Source organism: Eublepharis macularius, chromosome 7 (assembly GCF_028583425.1).
Source record: "Eublepharis macularius isolate TG4126 chromosome 7, MPM_Emac_v1.0, whole genome shotgun sequence".
NCBI lineage: Eukaryota > Metazoa > Chordata > Lepidosauria > Squamata > Eublepharidae > Eublepharis > Eublepharis macularius.
Window position 1 is genome coordinate 54,936,283 of NC_072796.1, and position 16,666 is coordinate 54,952,948.

The 16,666-nt window shown below is 42.8% G+C and overlaps 1 protein-coding gene across 1 annotated transcript in view; it reads right to left on the reverse strand.

Moving 5' to 3' along the window:
- Positions 1-5,339: 5,339 nt before the first annotated feature.
- Positions 5,340-16,666, reverse strand: part of C7H18orf63 (chromosome 7 C18orf63 homolog) — a 59,396-nt gene continuing 48,069 nt past the window's right edge. Inside the window, 1 exon segment of the mRNA XM_054985864.1 lies at positions 5,340-5,372. Within this exon segment, the coding sequence (XP_054841839.1) occupies positions 5,340-5,372 (33 nt within the window).

Consider the following 16,666-nt stretch of genomic DNA (forward strand, 5'->3'; position numbering starts at 1 on the left):
TGGTTAGTTTGTATGTGGGGGAGGGCAGACTTAAAAAGATAAAGTAGGGAGGGAGAGCAGGAGGGAGAGGAGGTAATGTTGGAGGAAGGAAGAGCTAACAAAGGGGGAAAGGAAAACCTAAAGATGGGAGAGACAGAGAGACTGACTGCGCCAAGGAGAGAAACATAAACAGGTAGAGGAGTATGAGAGAAGGAAATGGAAGGGCCTGAGAAGGGGACAGAAAGAAGATGGGAGGAATGGGGAAATGAGATCCCCCATGTGCCCTCATAGTTATATATAATGGTAACCACATAAGCAATTACACAAATTTCAGTGATGTTACTCGAGATAAAAATTCTACAGTCTTATAAGACATAAAATCCATAATTTCTGTCTACATAGTAGTTGTCTTTCACTGCAATTCATGATACATGTTAAATAGGCCAAAGATAAAAATCAGACTTACTGCCCAATTAGGGGCCAGATCCATAATCATATCATTTCACGTGAATATTCTCAATTGATATTGCTGTATCATCTTCTGATTTAATACTGCCATTGCAGTAAAGGTTTGCAAGACAGAACCAAAATATTTTTTAAAACAAAAGGCAATTGTTTAATGGTAGAATATTCAGCCCTTAATTACAGCAGCATAATTAAAGCCAATTAAACTTTGGCACCTACTGCCCATAAATGTAAATGTGTCTTTTTGTAATAGATTATACTATGGAAGCTCAAGATACAAAATGGAAATTATATCATGTGTCAGAGTAACCTAAAACTTCTAGAGTATGAACTCTCTGTACTAAAACAGTTTTACCTTTTTCACATACTCTGCACTTTTTCTGAAACCATCTGAAATAAATTATGAAGTGTGTGTATGAATATAGATAGAATGAAATGGCTGAAATACAACTAAAACTGTTCAAGAAATTAACTTTTATATCATGATGATTCAAACTAAAAACCTGTGTAATACCTTTTATTAGGACATAAAAAGTTCAAAAAAACTCCTAAATTTCTCAACAACTTTTCATGAAACTGGATATTTAAAAAAACAACCACAATGAAAGGAAAGAGAAGAAAAAAGGTATTTCAGGACATGATGTTAATATTCCTGTTCTGCATCTCCTATAGGAAGTGTCACAGGTCTAATTAGATTAAATGCTGCTTGTTTTCAGTTGAATTTAAGCTGTCTAGGAGGAAGGAAACATGGCAGTCCCCATTTGAAAATATACAGGCCAGATACTGATGTCTCTTGAGCATGAAATTAAACACACAGTTCCCTTAAAAGCCTAGAGCAGTTGGAAAATGGAAACTCAGGAGCACACAGCATGCTCCAGAATGCTCCCGCCTCGTACTGGGAATGATGTCATTCTCGACACAACACAGAAGTGATGGATCATGCCAGAGGCCAATTCAGTAAGAATCACTTACAAACACTAGATTTGGGGCTGATTTTTACTGAATTGGCCCCCAGTGCAACCTGTTGCTTTTGTGTACAGCCAGGAATAATGTCATTCCCAGTGCAATGCAGGAGCATTCTGGAGCACATGTAATGCACCTATGTGTGTGAAGCAAGTCCCTACTGCCCCCATGACCCCTATCCTCCACTTTCAACCCTGGGGGACCTGGTAACCCTATTCTCAGTAGAAGAGGAATTTGTCTTTTATAGCTGAACTTGGTATCAGATATAATAGTAAGCCACACTAATCCACAGAGATACCCAGAACAGAAATCAGAATAAATAGCAGTTCTATTGTATTGAAATATATTTTTTGTCCAGCAATGCCGTTCTCCTCCCTACCCCCGCCCCGCCCCAGCAGCAGGCACAATCCTCAGGCCCTGCAGTGCCTCCCATTGGTACCTCAGCTGCAGGTGCCTCTATAGAGCCACAGGCCACCTCCCCTATGTGAAGAGCAGCTGCCAACACCCATACCCACCCTTGGGCATCAACCCCCAGCCACACAGCTCAACCTCAGCCAGGCCCACAGGAGTTCATTGGCATCCTGGGCAGAGCAAGCACAGGCCTTAGACCACTGAGGGAGCCATGGGAGAAGCTTCAGAAGCAGCAGGGGCAAGCTAGGCAAAAGCAGAGCAAACATCCTACCCTGGGCTGAGATGGAGTGGGAGGGGCCAGGAGACCACAGTGTCTACCCAGCCTTCTTATTGGATAGGCTAGGAGAAGGGTCACTCAAGGAGGCTTGGTGGGGATTGGGGGGAAACCGAGGTAGGTAGGAAGGGGGAACCCTTTAAAACAAGGTTCCTGTGAGGGTCTAATCCTCCATCATTACTTTATGGCATAAGAAAATTTGGAACCATTATTTTATGGAAAAGATCACTTATCATATTTCCCATACAGATTCAAATCAGCACCACTCAAGCTTTCTAGAAATTTGGTTTCCAGTTTTTGAGTACATGGCTAGCCTGGGATTAAATCCAGGTAAATCATTTCTGATTTATCCTTTTATATTATAATTTTGTAACTGTGTTATTGTAAAACCAACAATATTTTTAACTGTTTCATTCTTCATAATGTTGGCCTTATTTGTACATATTTAGATGGTTGCTGTAAGATTTATAATCTATTCATATGTTTCAACCATTAACGTTTTGAAGTTTCTACGTTTTATCTTTATAATTTAATAAAAATTAAAAAATGATACAATGGAGCATACTTTAGTATGTAATCTTTTATTGAATACTAAAAGAAAATTTAGACATAAGATCTAGATACAATCTGCTGAAAGTTTGTGGTATTGCAAAACAGGAATGAATTTCTTCAGATTAGATCTTTATTTGGAAAAACAGTGAGAGAGAAACTTGACATGACTGCATCTTCGAGTCTCCCACAGGGACACCTCCACCATTTTAGGGATCAAGTTTCCTCTATTTACAAAAACTGATTGGGACTATGGTGTGAGGGAAGGAGGGGCTCTTCCCCTGTGCTGTTTTCTGTTTGGAAGACTCAGGTTTGAATGTGCTGTGGAAATTCACCAGGTGCTTTTGGGTTAGTCACACATTCTTAGCCTAACCTACCTCACAGGGTTGTTGTGAGGATAAAATGAAAATGATGTATGCTGCTTTGGGTCCCCATTAGGAAGAAAAGTAAGATAAAATATATTAAATATTTCTTTCAAAACAAGTAAAATATGGTATTATCCTGCTGTTAGTAACATGGCAGCTATATTGTGAGCCATTTACTGAGCACTTTTCAAAAGTAGCCCAGTGTAGCGGACCCTATGATAATTCATTCTAGAGAATGTGCAGCTCTGGCTAAACCTTTAGTTTAGAGTAAGATACTATTAATATTTATGTGCAGAGGTTGCAATTTGAGGTAGCACTCCTAAGATGTGTTGCAGCTGATGAAGGCCACATAGGAGGCCGCAGGTGGCAGCCTGGACCCTGTAAGGCAGGATAGCCTCCCAGTGGGACAGATGTGGCCAGAAAAGCACGCGGTGAGGAGGGATTGCTACAGGCCGCTGCAGCTGTTCAGAAAACAAACCCCTGGGCCAGTGGGACTCCTGTTGGGTGCAGGCTTCTAGTGGAGAGAAGAGACTCGAAGGGTGGGGCAAGCCAGACTGCATGTACATGTGGGGCCAAGACTTAAAAGCTGTGATACTGAGGCACGAAAGAGGATCCGAGGAGTGTGACGAGAACCACTCGTGTTAATGGATGCACGTGAGAAACTGTCTCAATAAAGGAGTTACATAATGGCATGGAGAGGTCTGTGTGTGGTGCCTCCGGAACTCCAGCTATGGTACCTTGACCTCTACCCAGCTTGTTAAGGCTGCTAGTGCTCCAGATACCCTGGGAGGAAAGGAGCCTGAGAACCACCTCACTAAATAAAGAATACAATTAAACCACTTTTTTATCTAAGAGGTGCATGTCTGTAGAACACAGAATAAGATTTGTTGTAGGACAGCCAAGAGGAAAATTAACATACAATGTGGCAAAAGTGCTGGTTTGTATATTGCTCTAGAATGAGATTGCCAACTCACTAGAGAAAAAAAATGGCCCATCCCTTTAAGATAGGCTTAATGGGATGTTATTTACCAGGTGATGTTATTTACTTCCAAGCTTCAGCAGCACATTTCCATGGATCAACTCTCTGGGTGATTCCGCACTAGTGGTTTTCCACTGTTCAGCTTCCAAATGACCTTGATTTTTCTTTGTGTTTCCACACGTGGGAAGGCAATCCTAGCAGCAGCTTCGAAGTCACTGCAGGTTTTGTCTGTTTTTTTTCCATCCTGCTTTTCCCCGACTTATTTGTCCATTCGCAGCAGATTAGGGATTTTAATCATGCGAAATTCTTTATCCCATATTCTCCCCACCCTTGCACTTCTCTCTCGCCCTTCGAATCAACTTAATATGATTGGCCAATCACGTTTCTTAAGCCACACCCACTGCCTTTCCCTTCGCCTCATTAAAAAAAAATAGAAAAAACATTGCAACGTTTCTACAAGCCTATGCAGAAACATATCCTGTGTCATGTAAGGACAGCTGACCAATATCAGGTCCATTTTTCAAGGTGCCAAATTTGTTACTTGTTGCTCGCTGATAGCTTCTGAGGCAGAGGGAAAGAGGGGTCATTGGTAACAATTTTCCCTTCAAAAGTCAATAACCAATACCCATTCCACGATATCGGTGGGAAATACTCTGTCCTATCAAATGTGTTTGTTTGATGCAACGTTTATATGTAGCAACGTTTTGGGGGGGGGGGAATAAAAAAAATGACGAAGACGCACATCTGTCAACACTTCCCCAGGAAAAAGCAATAAGGAATCAATTTTTATACTGGCAAATTCCACACGATGGACTTTGAGCATGATGAAACGAAATGTCAATGCGAAACAAAAGCCTTAATGTGGAATTGGGGAGCGGTGGATTTGTACAACTCCACTGCAGCATGACTGCTCAGAAAGTCCGATCAAAACCGATCATGCGGAATCCCCCTCTATTAAAGGGACAGGACATTTTTATCCAAGCCTGCTCTAGAATTCTCTAGGTGGTGAACCTGTACACCAAGCCCTAGTACATTTTTGTATAAGTGAAGTGCCAGCATCTACTAGAAACTTTGAGATTGTTCATTAGTAGTAAATGCTTTCTCTTCGGGAGTTTTAGTTTCAGCATTGTCTAACAGTACTGTCGTAAGCAGGTCTACTTAGCATTCTATTAAAGTCTACTCCATGGAACTTACTCCCAGAAAAGCATCTTAGGATTCCATTCTCAGAAAAATGTGGCCCTAGAAGGAATTACTCTAGAGAAGTTTTGATAGTGGGCCGGTTATTTTGTGGAAACCACAGGCAGACAGTTCACTTCAAGCAAATGGAGAGAATGAGTTCATGACCAACCTCTGGTTATAATTCTTCAACTACCATCAACCCATAAAACTAGAAAAAGAGAAAGAATGAGAAAAAAAGATACTCTGCACACTTTTTACTTCTGTAGTAGTCAGTTACTGAAGTCTCTGGAAGAACACTGAGAGTGATGGATTTGTCCACTGTTTTAGCAGATCATTGATCAAATCTCCTGATGGTTATTTTCTGTAACTTAACAGCAAGTATGGAAGTAGCGACAAAGATGTATCCAGGCTAAATGTGGGAGTGCTTCTATCTATCTGTCTGTGCCCACCCGCAACGTTCTCCCTAATGGAGAGTTGAAGTGGCTTATATCATTCTCCTTTCCTCCATTTCCCCCCTCACAACAACTCATTGAGGTAGATAAGGCTGAGAGTACATAAGTGGCCCAAGGTCACCCAGCAAGCTTCCATGGCAGAGTGGGGGAATTGTTCAGATCCTAGTCCATCACTCTACCCACTACACCATGCTGGCTCTCAGCAGGAAACTACTACTGAAAGCATCCAGAGTGAGCAGCATTTTCTGTTTGCTTCAAGGTCCCTTCTACTTTGTTAAGTGGACTCTAAGGATAGAGCAACATTACAATGCCCGGGTTATCATTTCCAGTGTAACAGTGAATCATAGTTGAGCTGTTTTGTTATCACATTTTTGTGCGCTGTTTTGTTATCACATTTTTGTGAACTGTTTTGTTATCACATTTTGTGAGACTGGCACAAGGCTTACTTGAATAGATGAAGCCTTTGTCACTGAAAAGGCAGCATTCTTTTTCCTATTCAGGGGAATGACTCACATCACTGGTGTGATGTTAAATAGTCCATTAGAAGTATATATTGTAAACTTGAATGACGTTTACTGTTTGCCCCACTGATGAAGGCACCCCACAATACTGTGCTACCTTTTTTTTTATTTGCTGCTGCTGGGATTTCCCAAATCAATATGGAAACCAGGATGTCTTTTACAGCTATTTCTATCTCTTATCTCTGTCCATTTCTACATTTTGCATCCAAATTCTGCATCGAAACTCAAAGCTGTCTCTCATTGCTGAGAGCCAAGTCAGTCTGACCCATGTCAAAACTATAGTAATTACTAAACTTGTCTTAAGGAAAATTCTTTCATGATACATGGCAGCCTTGGAAACAAAAATAAAAAGGTGGTTACCTTCTCCCTGACCTACTCATTTTATCCCACGTTCCTGCTCCTCTATAGTTCTTCTTACTTCCCCTATCTCCACACACAACGGGGAGGAGAATGTCAGGAAGAGAAGCTACCATTTGCAGTATGCTTCTGTAGTATTCTCTTTGTGCCTTCCAGAAAAGTCAAGTTATATATTCATTAATATTTTTCCAGGGTCTTTAACAGAATATCACAATAATGACTGCATGCCTGAATGCTCCACCATGTTTAAAACCTTCTTGTAGGGAAAAGCTGCAAGAACAGGAACAAGACCTTCTCCTGGTCATGGTAATAACATATCCAGTTCTTACACAGAAATTATTCCAATGGTAATTACCTTGTCTGTTCCACATCTCTTAAATTAGACTGTTACCCGTGATTGCAATAGTTCACTTTTTTGTGATAGTAAGATTGCAATAATTAATGTTCATATATCATGCTATCTAGAATACTAAATTTACGTCACAGAGGGCTATCAATGTTTGTTTGTATTAGAAACTATCCCATATACTAGCACTGGAGGCCCCATGTTTATACAACTCAGTGTTGACCATACTTCTGATATCTACCGTGAATGGATTAGTGATCAGTCTTTCTGGAACGCAGATACTGTGGGTTAGTTACCTACTGGAGAGCACACAACATGAAAGCAACTTGCTGACTTGTGATTGTGTAGAAACAACCACAGAAAGTACAACCCTATAGACTCTAATTACTATGTGATATAATGACTGGACTCTCATGGTGTAAAACATTCTTCAGTCAAGGTGAACAAACTGATTAACTGTTATCTTTATATGGAGGAAGGGGAGAAGATGCCACGATCATTTCAGTTCCTCTAAACCATTTTAAATATAAAATAGCAGCAGTGATTCTCTTCAATAGGCATTGTCCCACTAATCTACTCATATAATCCTGCTCTCAAAAATATGTGCAGGGCCAGATAAAAAAATTCCTCGCCCATGGTGGATGAGGGCATTCCAGCTTCCTGTTCCAGCAGCAACACGCTGTGCCTCTTGAAAAGCCCTGACAATATAGGGAGCCCTCTGGAGTAACACCTTATGAGATGAAAGGGGTTGCCAAAGGGGTTGCCATCAGAAGGAAATGGTGCCCCTCCCTTGTATGCGTATCAAATTGCTTCCCACTATCATGCAGAGGGGTCTGTGTATGCATCCTGGCTATTTGTGACAATTATGATGGCTATATTACTCTTTCATTTATTAAGAATCAAGCATATATTATTTCTTCTAAATTTGTATATTAAGCATAATAAAGCACATAAAATTTAAAATAATGTTTTTAATTGTCTTAAATAACTTCTTAACTCAGTTTGCTGATATATTCGCCTATCAAGTTCAGTCCAGCCTGGTCACACGTAACAGTTACACGTGATACAGAAGTAAAGAAAACAGAACTGCTATGCAGGAAATTATTTCTAACCACTTTTTCAGAAGAAATACACTTACAGCTTAAAAATACATTCGGCTTACTGTTCTGCATCTTCTGGGGGGAAAAAAGCTTTTGCATTTCAATGTTTTACACAATTATGTAACTGTAGAAAAGAAACATTAAAAGTATGTTTTCTCTGTCTTTGTATTTTTTGCATTATATTCTATTCAAGATTGGTGCCCCTTCTCAATACCATAAAGCTAAACCAACAAAGTTGCTTTCTTAAAAGAAAGGTCCTCAAAGTTTGATTGCAACGATCAGAATCCAAACAACCAACTTTTCTGTGGCTACAGAAAAAATTCCTATTCACAAAATAATCAAAGGGCCATCAATGTCTTTTGTTTTTTCTTCTGTCCCTGTAACAAAACCACCAACATTTCTCACATATTCAGAAATTGCATGTTGCATAATACAAATAATAATAATAATAAATAGTTTATAAAAATGTAGGAAGGCTAGGGACTCAAAGACAGGTGATCTGACGTTAATATTGCTAAAGAAAGCTGAAGACTGTGCAGGCAAGTAGTCCATTCCTATGCATGTTTATTCAGAACACAGACTGATTATAGTTTTTAACAGAATTAAAATTATTTGAGAGATACTTTGCTTCACAGAGTACACACATATGTTCCTTCTGACCTACCATACCCTCCGGTTAAACAGGATGTATAGAATTTTGAAAAAATACATTACTCTCCAAAACCTGTTTACTAGAAACAAAAATGGGGTAAGTGTATACACCACAAGAACACTCAAGCCCCCATCAATTATATGTAAATAAATAAAAAATAAATCTGCTGCTCATTTCAGAGGTTCCTCCAATTTCATTAGGGCTTACTCTCAACCCTTAAGTATGTATCTGAAGAAGTGAGCTGGAGCTCATGAAAGCTCATACCCTACCACACATCTTGTTAGTCTTATAGGTGCTACTGGGCACTCACTCTTTCCTACTGCTACAGACAGACTAACATGGCTACCCATCTTGATCTATCTCAAGTATGCATGTACTGGACTTGATCTCTGGAGACTGCTACAAAAAAGTAAAAACTACTAGGGGTGTGCAATCTGGATCCAGGAAAAAGTCAGATTTTTGCCGATCTGGCTAAATTCAACTTCCCCAAATCAAATCAGAGAATCTGGGATCCGATCTGGGAAGCCTGATCCAGACCCCTGGATAAACTCAGGAAAATCCAAGAAACATGGCTTCAGCCTCTGGCTGCCTCCTTCCTGGCTTCTCTCTCCTTTATTCCAAGAGGGGAGGGGAAGGAGGGAGGCAGGAGTGAGGCAGAGCCAAGAGGGAAGAGGAAGCAGGGGGGTGGAATGAGCGGTCAATCTGTGCAGGAGCTCTCCTTGTCTGCCTGACTTCTTTGAGTAACACTGGTTCAGTTGGTCTAAGCTGCAAGAGTGTCCCTTGCTTCAGTTTGGTTTGGGTGAAATTCTGTTTTGACATGATTCTCTGATTTGATGTTGGCCTCCTTGATTCACTTTGGTTCTGTTGGGCTTCTTCTTGCATTTGGGAATGTGCCTTTGACCACTGGTAGCCTTGCTGCTGTGTGTTTCTGCGTGACAGCCTGCTTGGAAATGTTTCCCCCATAAGAAACAATAATGCCTAAGCAACTTGTCCAGGGGGCACTTGGGTTAGGGGAAACTTCAGTTCAGTTCTGTTGGGCTTTCTCTGGGTTGGGGTTGCATTTGAGAGTGTGCCTTTGGCCACTAGAAGTCTTGCCCTGTGTGTTTCTGCCTGAGAGCTTGCCTAGAAACATAGGAAACAATGGAGAGTGGCTGGGGTGCCTTCAGGGGCCCACAGAATTGAATTTTGGGGTCCAATCCTTCTGAGACTTAGGTAGTTTTTAGAGGGCAATCAGGAGTAGGCTCCCTACAAATTTGGTGCCATTTGCTTGAAAAATGCCATCCCACCCCACCCCACCCACCCCCGATAGCCCCCAGATAGTTTTCCCCATAGGGAATAATGGACAAATAATTTTAGGATTCTCTGATGTGTTATAACTGCATCAGAGAATATTTCCCAGATTTCAGGAATCCTGGATTTTTGGAGGATCTCTGGCACTCGGATCCAGATTTCCCAGATTTTTTTTTTGTGCACATCCCTAGAACCTACATCTTAGAGCCATTTCACACACTTTCTTCTTAATTGTGGCGTAGGAAAAATGGGTACACTGTCACTTCTGAATGCAGTAAAAGGACAGGATATATAGGCTGCAATCAATGTGTGTAGGCAGAGAAAACTAAATATTTGTAGTGCATTTCCCAAATGGTGGTTTGCACTATCTACATGGAGATTATTTCTGGAGAAAGCAAACTATGTTTTAAGATGTATAGTCACCCTGATCCTGATTCTGAATATATGGCTTGCAATATGTGCATGGAGCTTCCTGCTCTTAATATTTTTGTGATTCATTTCAATGAAAGAAACAGACCAGTATACACTTCTTTGTATGCACAGATTGCTTCATATAGTTCAGGCAAGTACAGGCACAAGATCACACACAAGAGGCTCAGGCTACAATCCTGAGAACACTTTCCTGGAAGCAAGCCCATTGAATAAGATTGGACTTACTTCTGAGTAAACATGCTTAGGGTTGGTTCTGCACTTTTGCATTTGTGTGTCCCTGGGTTCCTGACTAGAGTAAAAGAGACAGGCATTTTGCTCCCTTCATAAGAAGGAATGGAAGATTTGTATTCACTTACCATGAAGCTTCCTTTCTCGGTGGTCCTGGAGTGGGGCAGTCCTTACTTTTGGGATATAGCTCCTCCTCTCCAAAGGCAGGGTCAGTCAGCTGATTTTGATCCTGGAGGGGAGGGGCTTGTCCCTGGAATCACCAGTCTGTTCCCAAGCCCTGCCTCCCCATCACGATATCAGAAGGGAAAATAATTAACTCCCCTCAATTTGATGTATTGTCGAAGGCTTTCATGGCTGGAGAATGACAGCCCGGAAAACCCACAACAACCATCCCCTCAATTTTTTTTAATTGAAAGATCCCTCCCTTGAATCCACTGGGAGACTATCGTCCTAATTCTTCATCAAATCCTAAAAGCCGCCCCGTGAGAAATTCGGGTGGGCAGGACTGCCCCACTCCTGGACCACCGAGAAAGGAAGCTTCACAGTAAATGAATACAAATCTTCCATTCTCTGGTGGTTCTAGGAGTGGGGCAGTCCTTACTTTTGGGACATACAAGAGCAGTGTACTCCAGGGTGGGTAGTCCGGCTTCCAGGCCTAGAAGGTGTGTAGTAGTACCCTCCTGCTAAAGGTAGTCTCTGGGGAAGACAACTTATCTATCCCATATTTCTTGATGAGAGAATATACTGATTTCCATGTGACCACCTTATCAATAGTTTCTAATGACTAAAGGATTTACAGGCTGCCTGTGTCGCTGTTTCCCATAGTGAGTGCGCCCTAACATCTATAGGCATTTCCAGACCTCTGGCTTGACATGCCAGAATTATGTACCCTCTGCTTTACCTACTTAGCCAAGAAAAGGGCACTCTGGGTCCCAAGAAGGACCTCCTGCAAACACACAACTAGCGCCCCAGACTTCTTAAACATAGTTTAGTCCTGCCCAAGTGGAATCTCACATCTCTACAAATATCAAGGTAGTGAGATTTATTTATTTATGTATTTATTTTCTTCCTGTGCTCTGGATTAGATTAGAAGGAGGGAAGTACTATCTCTCCTGTCCTATGAAGTTCACCTTTGGAAGAAAGTTGTTTTTGTTAGTAATTTGCTCTACCATCTTGGAGGAAAGGTCATGGCTCTTTATCTACTGCTAGTGCCTGCCATTCTGACACTTGTCTAGCTGATTTTATTCTCATCTGAAAGATGACTTTAAAGGTCAGTTCCTTTAGGGGACATGAGGTCATAGGCTCAAGGCATCTTTTGTATAATGCTCTCAATACGAGATTAAGATTTCACATGGGAAAAAACCAGCGAATCCTTGGAAGATTCTACAATGAGGTCCCCTTTTAGAATCCATTGCCATGAAGGTGATATATAAGGGAATGTCCCTTCCTAGAACCCCTAATTGTTGGGATGGTCACTACCTGTTGTCTAAGGGTGCTGGTATTAAGACTTTTCTTAAAAGTCTTAATACCACAAAAGATTACATCTATCCATGCACTCTTCTGGGAACTTGGCAGGAATTTTTCATAGATTCTGTGGAACTCTTCCTGGAGGCCAGAATAGTACCAATCATGCCTTCTGTTTAGTCCAAACCTATTAGCTGTTTGTGTTCGACCTCCACACTGTGAGGCTTGTCAGAGCTGGTCAGGGGTGTTGTATTGATCCCTGCATTGATGGGCCCTCCTGCAGTGGAGGTTCCAGGGATCCATGCTTGAAAGATTCTTCAGGTTTTGAGACCATGTCTTTCTGGACCTGAAGGTTGCTATTAGCATCACTTCTGCACTTTACTGTGTGATCTTCTGAACAGCTCTGTGCAATAGCAGCACTGTGGAAGACATACAGAATGTGTGAAGGCAGCTTGTTGCTCACATCATCTATCCCTATGGTTTGATGGTTTCTTCTCCTTGCGCCTTGTCGAAAACTGTGGTAGACCAGTTGGGGAATCTCTCTGGATAGCATCCATTCTGCTTGGTTCATCACTCTCGGGCTTAGCCAGTCCACCTCAGAGTTGTCCTCTGTATAAACATATAGTGACCTGTGGGAAGATTCTGAGATTCCACCGTACTGTGTTTGATGGCTCCGAGTTCCAAAAGGTTTACCCTGTTGATCATTTATCCTTCAGGCAGATGCCCTATGCCATTTTTCCTTGGGTGTGGGATACCCAACCCCAAAGATGTGTCCATGGTCATCACTGTTCCCTCTGGTTCCCTGAGTGGGACACCCTCATGGGACTGAATGACGTACAGCCACTGGTTGTCTTCCTGTTTGAGGATCTCTGGCAAATCAACTATCTTGGACCTCTTGTGATCTAACGCCCCATGGTATGGCAACAGGCATCTCTGAAGTGCACAAGTCAAGATGTCATTGGGATATGGGAAAGGAGCCACTCTCCATGGCATAGCCATGCTACCAGTGCTACTAGGATTCTGATGAACACCCTAGGTGGCGTTTTCAGCTCAAAGGAAAGGACCCAATGTTGGAAGTGCCTCTGAGAGATTGATGGAAGCCAGACAATCTCTCTTCTGAATGGCAGTTAAGACAAATTTTAGGCTTTCAATTCCGATCTTCTTGTTCCTAGGTGTCTATGTTATTTGACCAAATTCCTTTGGATCTAGAGGAAAAGGGACCAGGTGGCACAGAATTGAATTCCACTGATCACAGTATCCAACATCCGCCTGTTTCTTATTATTAGCTGCCAAGGGTTTGGCAAGCATTTTAAGCATCCCCCAAACACCATCACACCTGCTGCTTTGGTGTAGACACATTGAGTTCCCTTCTTTGGCCCTTTAGTATTCTGACTAGATTTGTTGAGGGAGAAGGTACTACTCTCCTCTTGATGTTTGGTCTGCTTTCCTTTATTTAGAGTTTCTCCAGACAGGTTGATATCTTTGAAAGGAACTGTGGTTACTTTGGCTTTGGGGCAAATGGTCCACGTTCCAATTTCTAAGCTAAGTGTTGTGCCTGGTTGCCTGAAAACCATGGTTCTTGTTGACCACAGCACAGCATATTGCCAGGGCTATTTTCTTAGTTTTGCTCTTTGGCCGGAGTTTGCTGCTTACTGCAGCCAGGTCTGAGACCCGAGAGAATGTGACTCTAGGAAGGAGTGGAGCTGTCACCAATGCTCTAAAGTCTGTAGCGGAAACGTCCAATTTTCTGTGTATTGCCAGTTCAAACCACTTGATGCTGGAATCCTAGGTAGTCCATCCTTGTCAACGGGCAGCACAGGATTAGATGGCAGGCTGGTTACCAGATCATCCACCAATGGCAGCTTGATCTTCTCAGTAACCCGTGGAACTAATGTATAAGGCTTGGGGGGGCAAGGAAATAAGACTAGTTAGTTTTGCCAGAGTTTCCCTCTTAGACTTCTACAACTATGAGAGACTACTGGAAGGGAATCCCTGATGGGATTATTCCTGATTCTAGGGAGGATTCTCTCCAACTCCATAGTCCTTAATTTATTTTATTTATTTATATCATATTTGTATTCCACCCTCCCCGCGAGCAGGATCAGGGCGAATAACAACATTAAGAACATTTAAAACATTCCATAATAAAACATTTAAAAACATCGTACAAAAATATCATACAAAAATAGCAGCACTCTTTTTCCTGATGGGATCAATACAATTAATAACAAATAATACAACAGTACAACTGAATATAGCAGCAGCTTAAGAACAGTGGTAAGGAAGAAGACTCCAGGATCCTCATCACCTTAGGGAGCTTTCTAGGATACGGTTCCTGAGGAAGACCTGCTAGGGAATTTTCCCTTCTTTTAACAGCTCCCCTTTCTTCTTGGCTGAAGGAGAAAACTGATAGCTCAGGGTCCTCAGGTTGAAGGCTTAACTGAGATATGTGCTCTTAATGGCCCTTGCCTCCTCTTTAATCTGGGGGGGGCACCCCCATACTGGAATGCCTCTCTTGCCCATCTGAGAGTCTAGCCGCTAGACTATTTATTGGTGTGCCTTCAGGACCTCTTTGAATTCCTTATTTCCATCCTGGGCCATGCCAGTTCATTTGCTAAATAGTAACTATGGCTGCGACTTTGTAAATAGGGGGCATGTAATTTCTTTCCCCTTAGTGGGTGGAAAATATCATCCAATCATAGTTGCCTCTGCAACACTGGTCTTTTTTGGAGGTCTCCCATCCAATTGCTAACCAAGGCCAACCCTGCTGAGGTACTGAGATCTGATGAGATCTGGCATGCCTGGACTATATCACAGTCAGGGGCTGTGATAAGGTCAGAATCATCATTATTTCCCCAGAACCGGTAGGTAGTTGAGACTTTTACCCAAGGTCAGCCACTGAGTTCAAGAAATTACGGGACTCAAGCCAGCAGGGTAATGATTCATGGCCCAGCACTTAACCACAACATTACAGCAACTCACTTCAGGCTTCCTTGCTTGGTGGATGCAAACCCCAGACCTTCTCCCTTTCACTATTCTCTTGAGAGGCCTAGGAGTAGGCTGAGGCCTGGGAGTTGGGCAAATTTAGGCTGCAGGCTTGCACTCTCTGAGGCCTGGAAGGAGGCTAGGCCTGCCTTTGCTGACCTACCACCAGCAGAAAATTTTCCAGGCATTCTTGCCTGATGGGTCCAGGCCCTTGAGCTTTTTCTCTTTCACTGGCCTCCTGAGAGGCCTAGAAGGAGCTGAGGCCTGGGAGTTTGGAAAGTTTAGGCCGCAGGCCTGCACTTTTAGAGGCCTGGGAGATGACTAGGCCTGCCTTTCCTGACGTTCTGTCATCCAGGCCCCTGGGCATTTCTCTTTCACTGGCCTGTTGAGAGGCCCAGGAGGGACCGAAGCCTAGGAGTCTGGAAAATTTAGGCTGCAGGCATATGCTCTTTGAGGCCTTGGAGGTAGCTAGGCCTACCTTTGATGACTTCTGCCATCCAGGCCCTTGGACATTTCTCTTTCACTGGCCTGTTGAAAGGCCTAGAAGGGACTGAGGCTGGAAAGTCTAGGCTGCAGGCTTATGCACTTTGAGGTCTGTGAGGTGGCTAGGCCTGCCTTTGCTGACATTCTGCCAACAGAAATTTTCCCGCCAAAAGGAGAAATGAAAGTGAACGTGCACCTCACAAGTCCCAGATGAAAGGAAAGAAAAACAAAGGAGGGCTCCCCTTTATTTAGGGCGAGCTGGCTCTGAGGCTTCTGCTACACTTTTCTCCTCCCTCCTTCCTTTCATGGCCCCCGTTTCCCACAGGATCAGTCTTCCCGCGGTTCAGTCGGGGCTGGAGCAGATTCTCTGCTGCTGCTGGAGGCTGCTCCTTCCAAGCCTGAGTGAGTTCCCGATAATATCGGTTTCTACAACAGGCTACTGCGGACTCAACCACACCCTCTGGCCATCTGATGGGGGGGGGTTCTTCCCAACCCGAAGGTGGGGAACCTTGGTGGAGTTTTGTGGTTGTGGCCGTGGAACCTAGGAGCAACCTAGGGCCATTGGCTCTAATGCTTGCCATCGCTCTGAGCAAAACGAGGGTGGGGTAGGCAGTACGGTCTTTCCTTTCCCCTGCAAGCTCCGCACTGCCTGTGGCCTCGGCATCCCTGAGTACTGGGATTACAGGCGCGCACTGCCACGCCCAGCTCATCTCTGGCAGTTTTTTCTTCAGCAGGATCACTGCGCTTTGCAGAGCATTGCTGAAGACGTCCTGCTTGGATGGCAGGACCAGAAAGACTGGTGATTCCAGGGACAAGCCCCTCCACTCCGGGATCAAAATCAGCTGACTGACCCTGCCTTCGGAGAGGAGAAGCTATATTCCAAAAGTAAGGACTGCCCCACTCCGAGGACCACCGGAGAAATTTAGCTGTTTGATTATGGAAAGGTCAGTTATCTCACAAAGCCCCATTTGGCAAACATTGTTAATTTTTCTTGCACTAAATGAAAAAAACTTTCATAATATAGTACACATATACCTATTTTTTCTTTTCTCTTCCATGGCCTTGTTTTAGATAGCAGTTTTACTGGTTCTTGGTTTCTTTGGCATTAAATAACTTCCTTCTTCTTTCTGCCAACATGTTAAAACATTAAAGCAAATTACTTTTACATTTAAGAAAATTAAAGCATTTTGTA